The sequence below is a fragment of the Aaosphaeria arxii genome (assembly GCF_010015735.1).
Source record: "Aaosphaeria arxii CBS 175.79 unplaced genomic scaffold BU24scaffold_11, whole genome shotgun sequence".
Classification (NCBI taxonomy): Eukaryota; Fungi; Ascomycota; class Dothideomycetes; order Pleosporales; genus Aaosphaeria; species Aaosphaeria arxii.
In genome coordinates, this window is record NW_022983484.1 from 149467 (window position 1) to 163720 (window position 14254).

Sequence of the window (14254 nt, forward strand, 5' to 3'; positions counted from 1 at the left end):
GATTGAGATGCCATCTGACAGCCTTGACTTGTGACATTGTCTTTGTGCACGCCTTTCGTTGTTGACTCTGCCCAGTATCGGTCATTGATAGTCGACAGAGTCACTCTTGTGCGCAAGTGCGTCTTGAAGAGTGAAGTGTGCCTTCTCGAATGTTGCTCTCAACCCATCTCTATCCCTTCCTGCTCAATGGTCACTTCTTAACCTTCCTTGCGTAATGCCACTTCGTACTCCTGTTTAATCCAATCCCACTCCGCCTTCCGTTAATGGTGAATGTGTCCCGTGCTCCTTCAAAAGGTATCATAAACATCCTTCGCCCAATGCCTCCTTTGCCTTCAAACTTACACACAGAGTATCTCCACCATCATCATCACTCAGCCTTTCGTTCCCCATCTCAACGTTGAAGATCTCGATATCACTAGTATTACTAGTAGCGCACTCGCTTCTCTATCCATACGTGAGTCCTTTACCAGCGTCACATTTAAGCCCCTGCTGCATTCCTCTATCATCCTCACTAATGTATGATCCAGCAGAATACACCTCGCTTGTATCACATACGCAACTTTGTCACAATGCGCAGCCACCCCGGCGGATATATAACCATCTCTGAGCATCGTCAGTCCCTCAATCCCTTTGTTCAACTAGACAATACTGATGGCTTCACAGAGCTTGCGCATGAGTTAGCAGTCCAGCAAAGCCATGAGGATGAGCGTCGACGCAGCAGCCAGTCTGCTCGACGTGACCACTCTGGTAAGCCCCGCCACCAAAATCATGTTGGCGTCTAGTGTATCGTGGCTCACATTTTCAAGATCGGAGTACACAAACCCAAGAAAACCCGGAATCGAGTGTGTCTGCACCGCGAAACCCTTCTCTTTCGGCCTCTTCGGATGTGACTGCTGGTAAGTCACCGTTTAGTCTATCAGATTGATTATATGATTGAACAGAAGTAGTCGGTTCTTCCACCCAGGTCGCAAATGCCGCCAGCGGAAACGAAAATGCCACTCCGTTGATTCCAATCACTCAGCCAAGGGACGAGAGTGCACAAACGCTATTGGCACCTCCTGAATCCCCTCATCCAGAGCAACGGAGAGGGTTGCCGACCATGAGTCAAGTCGCTGAGCGAGAGCAATTGCAGAATTTGTCAAAACGTAGGCGCAGTGCGGAAGCAGCACCGCAGTCTGCTTCCGGTGTGCTGCGTCGGCCGACTCGACGCTTATGCCCGCACTGTGCACAGAAGGTTCCAGTCTAGGGCGCTGTCTTTCGTATCAATGGGGGTCTTTTGTCGAGATCGCACTTGTGTCCTCATTGCTGGGGACGGATTTCGTTTCGAAGGCTGATCTTCAGGCGTTCTCTAGTCGACCCCGTCGATGATGGAAGATCAGGGCGGATATAGCTTTACGTTTGGGTAATCTGCGAAGTAAGCATCACAGAAGAGCGGGTTTGACGCATCAAGCCTCTTTGTATCATTGTCTCATGCCATAATAAGTATGCTGGTATTTGACCTTTGAGTCGCGGGTTGGGTCATAGATTAAGTACTGGAGAAATCGTATATGACGAAACCCAAAGATAATTCCTTGTCCCAAAAATTTGCTGCCATGCATCCTGTGCGCCTTCTCGCAAATTATAGGTCGTCATCGCACAACAATGAATCATTTTGCTACCAACTATGACATAGCTACTCGACACAGTGCTGCCGAGACTTTTCGTTGCAGCCTGTTTCCACCTGCTCCAGAATCGTGAGGTTGTTCTACCACATTAGATCTATATCTTAGTGTTATAGTCCCAGAGAAATGTAACAGCGGATCTGCCGTAAATCAATTCGATTAAGAACTTCTACTTCATAAATGGATGGTAGCTTTGACCACAATCAAGCCTAACTCCGCGTGCACTACATCAGTGCCTTTACATCGACTCCAAGCATGCCCCATCTTCCTCCCTATACTCTTCCCAAATTATAAATTATCCCACCATCAATCAAATTTCGCGACATCAGACCGACAGCCTTGTCTAGGTACGCATCCCCATCTGAACCCATCTAGAACAGTCCGTAACATTGCAAGCGGTCTTCGTGGTAAAGGCTGAAGAACAGTTTTGTGGTTGTGAGCGTTTCGGTTGGTGTTAGTTTTGCTGCGACGGGTTGATGGGGGTTGACGTGGGCGGAAGAAGATATGGATGCTGAGAACGCGCAGGTAGATGTCCTGCATCGTGATGGCAGTAAATGAGAGGCAGGTAGGGCAAGATTGCAAAGCACGTGAAGAAGGTTGATAGTTTTCATCCCAAGAGTGAGAGTTCACCACCATAATCGTTGGTGAAAATTGAATAAGATAGATCCTGTGAAGAGAGCCTGTGGTGAAGAAGCCCCGCAGTAGTGAGAGTGAACATGATGATAAGAAGATCTTGTTCACCAAAGTGTTTTCGCTGATCCAAGATGCACCTCAGAGTCATGGTGAACGTGAAGAGGAACGACAACAGTGGGTTCACTAAGGGGTTCACCAATCTAGACGCTGGACAAGTTGGCCGATATAAAAACCTCAACTCCTCAGTAATGAGCAACCTGCTCATCAATTCTCCACTCGCAAATCCCTCAAGCGCCTTACTATTGCCCCTCGTGACTAGCCTCACATCTCTCTTCGACTCATTCTCTCTACCTGCTCCAATGGCGATGGTAGTACAATCTTCTCCTCCGTTGTTGATACGTCTGTTCAACAACGATGAAGTCAGCGGAGTGATTCCGGGAAGCTTGGTCCATTCGTTTGGAGTGAGTTTGCACCGCTGTTTCTACCCATAGGCTGTCGGGGTACTAATCAGAGTCACCAGGCGCTCGAAAACGTATGCTATTCTATCTACGGAGTTGACCCGAACAATCAACTGGTGCACTTTCACCTCGAAGACGGCATCTGTCAAGGCGTACTCATCCCACACTTGTGGAACCTTGGTCATTACTTCGGTGTCGACTCTCTTCGTGACGGTAAGCTGCACCTTTTCGTGCATTTTGACCAGCCTGGTGCTCCGGTATGTCCTCTCACTACACGTGCGTCGATGGAACATCATCCACTGACAAAGGAAGGCGTACGATGGCTTCGAACATGCAGCGGCTGAGCTCAAGCATCGAGAGACCACCCTACCTCTGTCGAATGAACTGCAACAGTATCCCATGTTCGATCCGGTCCTTCAAATGGCCCTGTTTCCAGATGTCGCCCATCCAAAACCTCCCGTCGACACGAAACCGAATGTTCAGATTCCTCTCGGCGATGGCAACAAGTACCCAGGCCTGCCAGCATATGCAACACCTGAAGCCTGGGACAAGTCCTTCAAGCTGTTCACAGCCAAAGCTCCTCCACAGGATTCCTTCATGCACCGCACCCGTAGATGGACCAAGTTCACGCTTGGAGTCAGGCGCCGCGTTGCCCATGCACGCCTCATCGAAGGCAGCTATGGTGTCGAAGCCCCGAACACTTGCCAAAGCTGCAAGGACCTTGGTGTCGCTTGTCGCGTGTATCATCCAGCTATATTTGGCAGCGACTTCAAGAAATTGAATGCCCTCAAAAAGGGTACGAAAATGTGTTCTCGTTGTCTGAACAAGAATGGTTCGGGTTGTGAGGCTTGGGGCTCGCCTTCGAGCTCTTAGGATGCTTTGACGGGACTGTCTTCCATGTGATTTGGCAACTGCATCGAGTTCAGACACATCGAATGCTGTTGACCGGGACGCTGAGTTTGTCAAGTACCGTTCACGATGCAAGCACAAATACCCATGTTCTTTCGGCTGGTTTGGTTCCGCGGTGTCTGCCTACCCGGGAATGGCACGATCAATTGCAGACAGTGCCTGATGCACATATGAATCGGCTTTTCCTTTCGAGTTTTAGCGTTTGCTTTTCTTGCTTTTCTTGACTGGCAACGAACAGTGCTCGGATTACGAGTTCGTTGATGCCTACTGGAAGTCTCGGGCCCTAAAGCGATATGCACGTCGTTGGCATCGTAGGTACTTACTAGGATAAGAATTGAATGTGCCTTTCTGAACATGTGTTTCTCCTGTGTGACATTGCCTTCCTGTATCACTCTTTGCATAATGAAGGTGAAGATTTGTACGACTTCCACCAGGTTCACCTCTGTTTGTTATTGTCGAACTAAAATAGGCAGACGGCTTTGACGGGCTCATGGCATGTCCTCTCTGGATCAATTTGCTTTCAACCAGTTGCTTACAAGAGATCCACACATGCCCCTATTGAGTAGTAACGTTACACCGTCGAGATGGGGGCCATCCATTTTACGGGGCAACCAAAGCGCACTTCAGAGGAGTTTTTCCACAGAAATTCCAGTGCGTATGCCATTGTCCTCAATATCTGTATCTTTGAAAGTCTGGTTCCTTACCAGATTGTGGCAAATAAAGTTGAGTTACAATTTATGCCAGAGCATCACAACATTGAAACAGCCAATGGAAAATGGGAGATTGACGCCAACAGCCTCGAATAGGTATGTTGGGGCATCTACTTCGTCCAGATCCCTCGTATCTGCGACAGGGTTGGTGTTTTGGCCCCCAAAAATACGCCCCGTTACAACCCCCGACCGAACCTTAACGACTGTAAAGCCCCTGTCAGAAAGAGGGCCTGATAACGAACTTATACAAAAGCCCCCAGTCCACGTCCTTTGACCTAGTCCTTGCTTCTGCGCCTCTTAGCTCTTGGTTTCCGCCTCATACACTGCGCCAAGATGGCAAAGTCGAACTTCACGAGCCACGATCAAGCACTCGAATCGTCTAATGAAGCTTTCCTCCTATCCGAAGGACGACCTCAAGAACATGAGCCCAAACCAATCGTTGTACGGCCAAAGGCTACACTCTACTCAAAATGGATTCAGGACTGGTGGCTCGCCGAAATCGCTTCCCTCGTCCTAGGCATCGTTGCCGTCATCTCAATATGTGTTGTTTTACTGGATTATCAGGATAAACCAGCACCTGCACTCAATGCGGTGTTAGGCGTTGGCATCACGCTCAACACCATCATCGCCATACTTTCAACCGTTGGACGCGCTTCTCTGCTCTACCCCGTTGTCCAATGCATGAGCCAGCAAAAATGGGCTTGGTTTTCCAGTCGTCCCCGGCCTTTGACAGACTTGGAGACATTCGACCAAGGTGCTCAAGGTGCACTGGGTTCACTGTTGTTACTTTGGTCCATCAACGTCCGGTAAGCCTTGCGCTGCCTTTTGAGACATTCATTCTGACTACGCAACAGTAACTTCGTCTCCATTGGTGCAGTGCTTGTTATCCTGGGGCTCGCTATCGACCCTTTATCTCAACAGCTCTTGCGTTATGACCTACAGCCTGTAGCTCAACTGTCAAGCCCTGCGTACGTTTCAACAGCGTTGCAATGGGCCACGGACCGGCAACAAGGCCAAATGCTCCACTGTATGTGTGGCACCCCTTGATAGACTCAAATCTCTGAATTGTAGGTGTGTTTACTGATGTCGAATTCACAACGGGCAGGGGAAAAACCTACCACCGATGTGCTATCTCTGGTTGCAGACCCTCCGCTCTACACGAAAGCGGCGGTTCAAGCGGGTCTTCTTTCAGCATTTTCCATTATCAACGACACTGAGCCATTTTGTTCCACAGGTAATTGTACCTGGCCTACGTACCTATCTTTAGCGGTGTGCATGAGATCGCAAGATGTCTCCGAACATGTACAAAAGATACAGCTCGAAAGTAAACTCAAACAAAAATATTTCAGGTATTTTCTGAACGAAGATTTCTACATCGACGAAAACATGAATGGCGTTCGCTTGAACGTATCTTCTGTGGCGACAAACACACCAATCATCGACGATAATACATACCCGGACAACGCACTGAACTTCAGTCAAACGATTGCATTTTCCGACAATCTCTATCCAATTGCTGACATATTCGTCATGTATAATAATGGGTCAGCGCCAGAGGATACAAGATTCTCCGCTTTTGAAATTCTGCTGGAATGGTGTGTTCAGGAATTCAGCACGACGGTCATTAACGGCATAGCCACTACTACGAGAGGGAAATCCACGAACAAATTCACAGGAGATAGAGGCTCGTTCATAATTGGCCCCAGATTCAATACGACCGACGATTTCGCTTCGCAGTCAGTCATGTCCGATGCACTCGCGGATGCAGAGTACATGATCGCGAACGTTACCCACTTCAGGCTCTCCAACTATATTCGCAAGACCATAAAGGGTTCTGTTAGTAACGTTGCCAATAGCAACCCTTCATGGCTAACAACTTCCGATGCTGCAGAGGCAATTTACAGGCAAATTGACCGCGCCAGGGACGATCAATTACAAGGGGACGTGGGCCAAAAGGAAGACGTTGAGAAGGACTTAAGAAAGTTTTTCCAAAATATCGCAACCAGTTTGACAAATGAGTAAGTGTATACCTTAGGTACTTATCACGTTTATAAGCATCGCTGACCCTTGCTCGCGCCGGTAGTGTTAGGACTGCAGAGAACCATACGTTCGCCACGGAAAACATTTGGGCCCTACGGTCCACTTTCATGAGGGCTAATGGCACGGCATGGCGAGAGCAAGCCTTTGTCCGCGTGCAGTGGGGTTGGATTGCTGGCCCGATGACTCTCGCCATACTGAGCCTTCTTTTCGTTGCCATCACGGTAGTGCAATCTAGTCGACATAGGCAGGAGGTCTGGAAATCATCATCGTTGGCAACGCTTTTGGCGCTCAGCGATGAGATACATTCACATATTGGAGGAGTTCGCAGCGCCTCGGAGAATGAGAGCTTGTTGAAACCTACGAAAGCCTCAATGGTGCAGGTATCTGAGGGAGCATGGAGACTTAGAAGTGCTCAAGATATATGACGCAATGTTTTAGTAGATTAGACGGATCGTCCTAGAATATTTCAAACTCGCAATCACAACATACAAAGCTTTTCCTCTCATCGCTATATCGATCAAGCAGAAAGCCTCGGAGAATACCAACAGTGCGAATTCCTCACTAGATCGTGCCTCCAACTCGTTTCAAAGCATGGTAGATGATAGTAATTAATTAGTGTTTATAATTGTAAGCTGAAAACTATAAATCAATAGTGTCGTGTCCATGACACCTTTCCTCCGGCTCCTGAAGAGACAAACATCGAACCACAAAGGTACTCATGGCCCAGGACGACAATGAAAAATGATTACGTGGCAAAGGTAACCCGCTTCCCCCGACGGCGATTCCGGCCATTTGCCTGCTGTTCGATTTGGCCCCCGTGCGGCATAATTTTGTGACCGTGGTTTCTATCTTCAGGCTTGTTGTTCTTTCTCAGTATGCCACGAACTGCTGGCGTATTGTGTAAGAGAGGTCCGTTGGGATGAGTGCTCCCGTTTAGGGACTGATTTTTTGTTCCTTTCGGCGCTTCGTTAACGAGTTCTAAAGCTGGTGCAGAATGCATCAGTGAGCAAGCTGGATTTTTGCAGTTGTTGTTCCATTTGCACCATTTTTCTGCTAAGATTGGCAAATGGGAGTTAGGAGGTGCGGCCGGACTCCGATGGCCACGCAGGCACTGAGGGTTCATGCATCTGGAACCATATTTGCAAGCCTGAACTGGGCCTTGTCGGATTTGGATGTTCGGTTGACTCTGATTGCGTGTCGCTTGGGTATCACGCTGAGGATGGTCGAATATACATTTTCGGTTGCGGCAGACTGGATCAAATTTACATGCTTTCATGGGTTCTTCGGAGTCTCTTTTCGGATGTTCAAATATGCACGAAACGTTTTTACATCGAGGATCAAATCTACAAGCTCGTGATGTCGCTCTGGCTCGATCGGGTGGAGGCACTGCCTGTACATTGCCTGGCATATCTTCAATGTGACTGTACGGGCAGTCGATGTAGTCCTCGCACGCGCTTCGTTTCTGGTAGGGGCATACGGGGTTGTGGTATGAATTCATCCGTTGTTGTCGCAACAGAGTATCGATATCTATCATCTCGCAGTCAGTGCCGCCATCAATCGGCGGCATATGCATATTTGATGGGTGTGGTTCGGTCTGCAGTATGAAAGCATAAGCATGTCGCATCTCTTCGCGCTGTTTCTGTACGAGCATCTTCTGTGCCTGACGTGAGAATTCACGATCACTGTAGGGATTGACTTGCACATAACTAGCCGCCTCTGCCAGTGATACTGTGCGAACGGGGGCTTTGGGAAATCTTCTGGGTTTCCTCTGGATGTTCTTCTCACGCCAGCTCGAATTGGGCAACCCATGACCCCAGTGAGTGTCCCACTGATCAAGGCTGAAGGTTGGTTGAAGCTCCTGTATAGCCCTTTCGACTTTCAACTTGCAAGGTAAGGGCTCAGCAAGCATCCTTTCTCGGGGACACCTGTGTACCTTGCGACTAGCATTAATGAAGAATGCGCATCGTGCAAACATGCGATCCCACCCAGCCATACGTAGAGTCAGTGCTAGGACGGGCCATTGTAGGACGTGGTTCGGGAAGAAGAGGACCAGTTCCTCCAATGAACAGTTGTATTTCAGTATGTCGTCCCACGGCAAGTCGACGTCATATGGCGGGGCATTCAGTATGCGCCTGAAACTCAATTGCTGTGCTCTCACGAGTTCCTCATGTCTTTCCTCTTCATCCATGTAATCGTTGGGCAAGTCGGGCTGTTGTTCAAATTCCCTGTGTCCTGGAAGATCTGGCCTATAATTTGTTGCCGTATCTTTGAACAATGGGTCGCACGCTGCCCCGTTTGCGGCGCCCAGATTCTGCATGTGCATATTGTTGATAGTGGTAGTGACGTTGCTAAGGAAGCAACAGAGTCGGTGAAGGTCTCAGTATGTGGTCAATAGATTGAGGTTACCAATGGGGGGAGGGGGAGGGGAGGGGAGGGTTGGTGTTATAGCGAAGAATCGGAAAGAGACTGGGGGATACCCGATTTGATATGCAAGTATATATAATCTATCACTGTTCGTTGGTATCTACAGTGAGACAAAATTATACGCTCATCATAATATTTATGATTTTCTTTGGTGCGAGACATGAAAGCACATGGTACACGTTCTGCACAATGTTATTTCCCCTCAGACTCTTCCAGAGCATTGTTCCTCTCTTGACCTATTTCCTATTACTGGAACACGCGCCCTTTGTTTGCTTTTTGGGCAAAATAAGAAATTCTTTGTGGAGCAGTCATGGCTCACACAAAACAGTGTGTCGGCGCTACAGAAAAGCTTGTCGTGAAATATACGCATCTCAGAGCAATCATCGAATGACCCGACCCGCTCTGCGTACCGTGTCTCACAAACTGACGTGTAGATGAAACAGGCGACTGGATATTCTAGGCCACATACAAGATCTCGGCAATCTCAGAAGATGGGAGACACATCCCAGTGATATAAGCAAGACTGAGTCAATCACCTGCACACTCAAAGAATTCGTTGGATGGTGTTGGTGATGAAAGCTGATGAAAGGTGATGAAACAGCATTATTCAATAGTCGAATTGTGCAGACCCTACGTTGCTGCCTGTTAATAGTCTAAGGCAATCGAATCCTACTTTTCATTGGTTGTTTGGGCTTGTATACCACTAAGAACGGGGCAAGTGTAATTCTATCAATTTAATTCTCTTCTCTTTGCTTTGAGACCCCTTAGGCGCCTAAAATGTTACCTGTTTCCTGAATGGCTTACAGGTATTTATCTTAGCATAAGAGTTATTGGTATCTAAGTACTTGATGCACTTAGTCTAACCTCTAAAACGATGTGTTGTAGAACCAATGGTCAAGTTGTAAAATCTGCATGGCATCTAGATTTACGGTGTCTCATTGGGAGGTGTATGTCATTGGTTGCAGATTTGACCGCTCATTCGGGTGAGCACATCCCTCCATAGATACGCACCTCTAATTTGTTACCCGAGATATGCGCATAGTATGGTCGTTAATGTTTCAAGGCAGCGATGGCGCAGAATGTTCTCGCGATGTCAGTGTTCTACGGTGCTCCAAAACGAGATGACATATATCTGGAAGGGCGCTTTTACGACTAAAAGCCTAGAATAGACTAGCGTAGAAGCCCAATTTTCTCAACACCACCACTATGAATAATGGGTGGACGCCGTTTTCGCGACATCAAGAACACTTAATCTCGACAATTCGATAATATTTCAGCAAGATGACAGACGTATTGCTGAACTTTGTGCAAAGCTCGCTTCCAGAGGAGCTTGCCTCGATACTTCAAAATTCGATTCAAGCGCTCGAAAAGGGAGACTTCTTGGCCATTTTCCAGTATCCGGAAGTCCAAGAACTTCTGGGTCACCAAGAGAGCGAAGCCACAAAAGATGTGAAGCTCGACGGGTTTCCAGTATGGTCTGATTATGTCTTTCATCGCCTCGGGTTGCTGTTGTCGAACCGGAACGACGATGCGAAGACAACCCCGCAGGAATCCTCTGCGTATCGGCAACACCTCTTCCTCATCACTGCTATTGCAGCGCTGTATGCCTTTATTCAGTCAAATGTCACTGGGCCGCCACTACCATTCAACTCTGCGGAGGTAATCTTCCCAGGAAAGATTTCTTCACAACCTACGGACGTGGACAAAACAAGAGCGGCATTAGTAGCTTCGCTCAGTTCGGACGGAGTTGCTGCTTACAGGCTCACACCCAATGTCGAGCTGCTCTGTCTGGCAGAGACGATTCTTATCAGCCCACCTATTCAGAAGAACATCAAGGGATCCGTGTGGGCGAGATTAAGAGCTACTTTCTTTCATCAGCGCCTACTATCAGAACCGGCTCCCTCGTTACAGAAATCCATCTATGATGATGTAGACGTCCTTTCACGAGAGATTCTGGGTTCTGATGCGAACAGCGAGGTCAAAAACTTGCGTGTCCATTTCTTGCTCGAGCGAGCTGCTATTCACACCCACCATAGCTTTGACAAGAAGGCCAGAGCCGATCTTGACCAAGCAACAAGCGAGCGCAAGTTCGAATTCGCACTGACTGGCCTGATGGGAAAGAGAACCAAGTTCCAACAGAAAGATACAAGCCAACTTCTAGTCCTCGCCCGAAGTGCAGAGTCGGATACAGAGAACTCGAACCCGGATGTTCCCAAACCCCAGAACTTAGATCTCAACGATGACACACTGCTCGAGTCCATCTCCTTCACAGAGGGCGCATCTACCACAGATATCAAGAACGCATCCTCGCTACCGCCTCGACTTGCATCCCTGGATCCTGCAAACCAACCAATGCTAGATCCGCTGGACTCCGTCATTCTCCTATCTTTAGCATCTTCGATCGTGAACACCAATCCCGCCGATGGACTGACCAGAGAAGAAACCATTCCCTATGCCACACGCGTTCTAGAAGGCGGAAGCTCTAACTGGCAAGTCTACACTCAGGCTCTACTCGTCCGCAGTAGGATCGAGGGGTACAAATCACGAACAATGGAACGAGGTCTGCTACAGCTTCAAGCGCTTGTCGACCAAGTCATTGCAGATACATCCGATTCAAAAGCCGCCGAAGCCGATGGATCAGAGGGACAGACGTCCTTCCTCCCTAAGGCAAAAGAGGGCGAATCTGCGACTGTGGACGAACGCCTGCGTTACATTTTCGCACTCTGCTCGCCGTCCCGCTGGGAGCTGGAGGCAGAGCTTGCAGCGGCTTGGGTGAGCGTCGGAGGTCTGCGGTCCGCTCTTGAGATCTATGAGCGACTTGAGATGTGGGCAGAGGCAGCTCTTTGTTGGGCCGCCACAGAGAAGGAAGATAAGGCTCGAAAAATCATCCGACGCCAGCTCTTCCATTCTACGGACAACAACGACGAAGCTGCCGACCTCGAGGAAGAGAAATGGGAAGGCCCAGCGCGAGACCCAGCTCCTGCCGAGGCTCCACGTTTGTATTGCATTCTCGGTGATATCGATCAGGACGTAGCAATGTACGAAAAGGCCTGGGAGGTGTCTGGTGGCCACTACGCTCGAGCACAGCGCTCTCTTGGCCGCCAGTACTTTACAAACCGCGAGTACGAGAAGGCAGCAGACGCATACTCGCTGTCTGTGAAGATCCACGCTCTTCACCAGCCCTCTTGGTTCGCGCTTGGCTGTGCTTACCTTGAATTGCAGCAGTTCAAGAACGCAGTGGAGGCGTTCTCACGATGCGTTCAGCTTGACGACGAGGACGCAGAATCATGGAGTAACATGGCAGCCGCGCTCCTGCATCTCCGCCCGAAGCCCAAGACCGATGATGAAGAGGCGAATACAGATAAGGTGACGAACCACCCCCGCCAAGATGCCCTGAAGGCTTTCAAGCGCGCCGCAAATCTGAAGCACGACAACGCACGCATCTGGTCCAACGTGCTTGCAGTTGCGGGATCGACGAACCCACCCTCGTGGACAGATATCATCACTTCCCAACGGAGGATCTGTGAAATCCGCGGTTCGACCGACGGCGAGAAGTGCATCGATGATGAGGCACTCGACCTCCTCATCAGGCACGTGGTGCAGGAGGAGGGAGGGTTCGACGTATCCCGACCAGGATTACCTCGCCTCGTGAATGAGCTGGTCGAGAAGCACATCAAGCCGCTCATCACTGCATCTCCAAAGCTCTGGACTGTTCTTTCCACACTATATGTACACTCCAACCGGCCGTCTTCCGCGCTTGAGGCCCACGAGAAGGCATGGCGTACTGTTACTTCCCAGCCAAAGTGGGAGAGCGGGACCGAGGCGCAGTGGAAAGCTGTTGTTGATCAGACTATCGACCTCGTCGATGCCTACGAAAGTCTCGGTCCGAGGGAGAGGACTGAAGGCCTCGCCGCAGGTAGTGGAGAGTTGGTGGCGAAGGACTGGAAGTTCAAAGCCAGGAGCGCGGTGCGAAGCGTGATGGGCAAGGCGAAGGACCACTGGGAAGACAGTGCCGATTGGGATAGATTGAAGGAGAGATTGGAAGAGTTGAAAAATGCTGAATGATTGATGTTGAATTAGATAGGTAGTCTTGTCATGAAAAGTGAGCACTTGCTACTTCCTTCACCGTATCATCCAAAACATTTGAATTCAATGTATTTGCCAATTACTCATGCTGCAAGGGTGATGTTGTGTTCAATGACGGTCTCAGTGTCAACAGAAAGCTATCAAGGGATGTATTGCACATAGATTTGTTTGTGCCTACGAATGCGCCACTTGATGTGGGAGATGTTTCTTTAGGCCAGGACTACAATACTGTTCGTACTGGTACAGCGAACAAAGATTCCCTCCCTTTGACTACATACTATCATTGTTTATTCTAGCAAACATTGTGTTGTACCGCCAACTCCCCGCACCGACACAGTGGCAAAGTAAATTGCAGGTAGTTCTGTGGCTGAAGAATACGGCGCCAACAAGCAAGTCTACAAAGTAGAGAGTCGAGGCGCACAACGCCCTCGCCCGTCCAAATTAGCTGTGGACTTTGCGTAGTTCTATGACTCGCCGCTATGATGAACAATTTATCTTCCGATTCTAAGGCTGCAACTCATCGTTGTGGACAACATCAAATCATGAAATAAGAGCCTGAGGTATTCAGGCGGATAATCAAACATATCTCCGTCTTCCGTCCCAACAACATGTACGCCGCAGACGAGAAACCCATCACATACTGTATTGCAAGGTGTAATTTGTATGGACGAGGCGAGGATCAAGCTTAAAAGATGATGTGACGATCGCCCGAGCCTAAATCGGCGCACAACCGCATGCCCGAGTCCCGAAGAGGCAATGGGAGTGTTTGGAAGCCAGGGCCACGGGCCAATCACCACCATCCCCACAGGATCATCCTCATTTCCCTGGGCCGCCTCCAGGTTAATTTCCCTTCGACGTTGTCGTTCCTGTCTGCTTGTCTCGTCTCTCGTTCCTCGATGGGAGATTGCGAGAGGTTGGACAGAGGACGATTGTAATTGAAGAACCGGACAACTGACTGGGGGAGTGATGAGAAAGAACTTGGCATGCGTTTGCGGTGCCGCTGGCTCAGACTCCAGAGGGACGGCGCAATTTCTCATATAATAAGAAGACGAGGCTGTTCCCTCTGTGTTTGGTTTCTCTTTTGGAGGTTTTGTGTCCGGGAATTGCTTCACCTAACCATCGTATACACACACTCGTTTGTCCTTTTTCCATCAGCGGTCGATCCTGCGTTTTCACTCTTTTGCAAACCACGCTGGATTCTCGTTGTCTGTAATCGTAATCGCTGGCTACTATCCACACGACCTTCCTTTATATCAAATCAAGCATAACCAGGACAAACCTGTCGAATCTAAAGATAATACAATACATACACAAAACAACACGAACACAAACA

General features: G+C 49.0%; 7 protein-coding genes across 7 annotated transcripts; 5 read left to right on the top strand and 2 right to left on the bottom strand.

The window, feature by feature from the left end:
- Nucleotides 1-392: 392 nt before the first annotated feature.
- Nucleotides 393-1246, top strand: BU24DRAFT_454711 (uncharacterized protein; the record flags this gene model as incomplete). Its single annotated transcript, XM_033531333.1, has 5 exons — nucleotides 393-454; nucleotides 531-612; nucleotides 664-747; nucleotides 807-896; nucleotides 942-1246. The coding sequence occupies exons 2-5, from the start codon at nucleotides 570-572 to the stop codon at nucleotides 1244-1246; spliced, it is 522 nt and encodes a 173-aa protein (XP_033378655.1). The 5' UTR covers nucleotides 393-454; nucleotides 531-569.
- Nucleotides 1247-2360: 1114 nt separating this feature from the next.
- Nucleotides 2361-3625, top strand: BU24DRAFT_496343 (uncharacterized protein; the record flags this gene model as incomplete). Its single annotated transcript, XM_033534189.1, has 3 exons — nucleotides 2361-2755; nucleotides 2815-3009; nucleotides 3065-3625. The coding sequence occupies exons 1-3, from the start codon at nucleotides 2426-2428 to the stop codon at nucleotides 3623-3625; spliced, it is 1086 nt and encodes a 361-aa protein (XP_033378656.1). The 5' UTR covers nucleotides 2361-2425.
- Nucleotides 3626-4614: 989 nt separating this feature from the next.
- On the top strand, nucleotides 4615-6984 carry BU24DRAFT_427444 (uncharacterized protein). Its single transcript, XM_033529230.1, has 4 exons — nucleotides 4615-5177; nucleotides 5226-5398; nucleotides 5477-6389; nucleotides 6455-6984. Exons 1-4 carry the CDS (start codon nucleotides 4705-4707, stop codon nucleotides 6834-6836), a joined length of 1941 nt encoding a protein of 646 aa, XP_033378657.1. The 5' UTR covers nucleotides 4615-4704; the 3' UTR covers nucleotides 6837-6984.
- Nucleotides 6985-7156: 172 nt separating this feature from the next.
- On the bottom strand, nucleotides 7157-8734 carry BU24DRAFT_454714 (uncharacterized protein; the record flags this gene model as incomplete). The annotated part of the gene is made up of 1 exon (XM_033531334.1): nucleotides 7157-8734. The coding sequence occupies one exon, from the start codon at nucleotides 8732-8734 to the stop codon at nucleotides 7157-7159; it is 1578 nt and encodes a 525-aa protein (XP_033378658.1).
- Nucleotides 8735-8981: 247 nt separating this feature from the next.
- Nucleotides 8982-9414, top strand: BU24DRAFT_427445 (uncharacterized protein). Its single transcript, XM_033529231.1, has one exon. The coding sequence runs from the start codon at nucleotides 9025-9027 to the stop codon at nucleotides 9271-9273; it is 249 nt and encodes an 82-aa protein (XP_033378659.1). The 5' UTR covers nucleotides 8982-9024; the 3' UTR covers nucleotides 9274-9414.
- A 663-nt stretch (nucleotides 9415-10077) lies between these two features.
- On the top strand, nucleotides 10078-12976 carry BU24DRAFT_427446 (TPR-like protein). Its single transcript, XM_033529232.1, has one exon. The coding sequence runs from the start codon at nucleotides 10117-10119 to the stop codon at nucleotides 12898-12900; it is 2784 nt and encodes a 927-aa protein (XP_033378660.1). The 5' UTR covers nucleotides 10078-10116; the 3' UTR covers nucleotides 12901-12976.
- Nucleotides 12977-13315: 339 nt separating this feature from the next.
- BU24DRAFT_56032 (uncharacterized protein) lies at nucleotides 13316-14122 on the bottom strand. The gene has a single exon (XM_033534392.1). It carries the CDS (start codon nucleotides 13956-13958, stop codon nucleotides 13413-13415), a length of 546 nt encoding a protein of 181 aa, XP_033378661.1. The 5' UTR covers nucleotides 13959-14122; the 3' UTR covers nucleotides 13316-13412.
- Between the last annotated feature and the right edge of the window lie 132 nt (nucleotides 14123-14254).

Bases quoted from the DNA above. Each gene is read 5' to 3' on its own strand.
- BU24DRAFT_427444 (XM_033529230.1), top strand. From the start codon at position 4,705: ATGGCAAAGTCGAACTTCACGAGCCACGATCAAGCACTCGAATCGTCT. The intron at 5,399-5,476 runs GTATGTGTGGCA...CACAACGGGCAG, and splicing joins ACAAGGCCAAATGCTCCACT to GGGAAAAACCTACCACCGAT. The intron at 6,390-6,454 runs GTAAGTGTATAC...TCGCGCCGGTAG, and splicing joins GCAACCAGTTTGACAAATGA to TGTTAGGACTGCAGAGAACC.
- BU24DRAFT_427445 (XM_033529231.1), top strand. From the start codon at position 9,025: ATGTTATTTCCCCTCAGACTCTTCCAGAGCATTGTTCCTCTCTTGACC.
- BU24DRAFT_427446 (XM_033529232.1), top strand. From the start codon at position 10,117: ATGACAGACGTATTGCTGAACTTTGTGCAAAGCTCGCTTCCAGAGGAG.
- BU24DRAFT_56032 (XM_033534392.1), bottom strand. From the start codon at position 13,958: ATGAGAAATTGCGCCGTCCCTCTGGAGTCTGAGCCAGCGGCACCGCAA.